The sequence below is a fragment of the Octopus bimaculoides genome, chromosome 23 (assembly GCF_001194135.2).
Source record: "Octopus bimaculoides isolate UCB-OBI-ISO-001 chromosome 23, ASM119413v2, whole genome shotgun sequence".
In the NCBI taxonomy this organism is placed as follows: domain Eukaryota; kingdom Metazoa; phylum Mollusca; class Cephalopoda; order Octopoda; family Octopodidae; genus Octopus; species Octopus bimaculoides.
In genome coordinates this window covers 20,418,409-20,419,834 of record NC_069003.1, presented here as the reverse complement: position 1 = coordinate 20,419,834, position 1,426 = coordinate 20,418,409, and the positions used below count along the sequence as shown (strand labels likewise).

At 36.7% G+C, this 1,426-nt stretch overlaps 1 protein-coding gene across 1 annotated transcript in view; it reads right to left on the bottom strand.

Moving 5' to 3' along the window:
- LOC106884220 (uncharacterized) overlaps positions 1–1,426 on the bottom strand; it is a 79,489-nt gene that overhangs the window by 54,686 nt on the left and 23,377 nt on the right. Inside the window, exon 5 of the mRNA XM_052976156.1 lies at positions 214–325. Coding sequence (XP_052832116.1) covers positions 214–325 — 112 coding nt within the window. The remainder of the gene's footprint in view (positions 1–213; positions 326–1,426) is intronic.

Genomic DNA, 1,426 nt, shown 5'->3' with positions numbered 1-1,426 from the left:
TCTATCTATCTATCTATCTATCTATCTTTCTCTCTCTATATATATATATCCAGGCATACTGATTTACAAAACATGGTTCCAGGGAAAACCTTCCAAGCTCAGAGGTCCCTTGAAAAGAGATGATAGAACAGAAAATAGAAATGGAAAGGGATCACAGTGAATAGAAAAGTCAGAGGGGGCAATAAAACGAAAAGAACTATTTAACTGACTTACTTGAGATGTAAATATCTACTACAACATCTTGGAAATGGTCATTGCTGTGTGAGAGATTACCTTGAAAATGTTCAGCTTCAATACCTCTTACTGTGTCATTTGGTAGAGAAATCTGGAAGTAATGAGAGTGATTAAGATGACGAATTTAAAAGGGTTATCTATCTCCCAATCTATCTATCTTTCTTTCTCTCTAACTGTCTATCGCTCTATCTAACGACCTGTCAGTCTGTCTATCTATCTATCTATACACACATACATACAAACATACATATATACATAGTGAGAATTTACAAAAAACCAAAAGACGAAGACGGATGTGTAAACAACAATCATGTGTTAGTTTAACACTTGGGAAATGAGACAGTCTTTTACGTTTCAAGCCTATGCTCTCCGACAGAAAGGAACACAGAAATAAAGAGGGAGAGAAAATAGAAAAATACATACATATATATACATACATACATACATACATACATACATACATGCATGCATGCATGCATGCATATACACACACACGTATATAAATAAAAGCATACTACATGCATATATACATATAAGGAGGGTATAAAGACTACCATGAACTCACTTGGAATTAATCCAAAGGTCATAGAAACCCTGGCTTTGGATCAAGCTTGAGGGTGAACAAAAGTGTGGAGTGGAGTGGAAGCTTTTGAGGAGGCCAGGATGACACTTGCAAGACTCAAGAGAGATTTAAAGAAGAATGTTGTGATCAAGAAGGTGAATCTCAGCGATTTTTTTGTGTGCACAGTTTGTGACAGACCATGCCTTCCTTTTGCTGGGCTCAAATCTCATTTGCAGATCCATGAAAAACGAACCTCCACCAACTATTCTGCCTATATATCTGTGTACACCTTTCAATGCTGTGTATGCCATAAGGTCTGCAAATCTAACAGAAGCCTCAGAATACATTTTAAGATCCACAAAGATCAGAACTTAACTGTAGTTCTTGGTGGTCCAAATCAGATATGCAGTCTATGTGGTTATGTCTTTTCAATACATTGTCTGGTTTAAAAAGCCACATCACACACCATGATGGATCTGAAGTGTAAGTACAAGAGGTGGTCAGACTTTGCATAATGAGCAGACAACCACTATATTTATACACACACACACACACACACACACACACACGCACACATATATTAATATATGTGTGCATATATACATGTGTGTGTATGCATGTATGTACGTG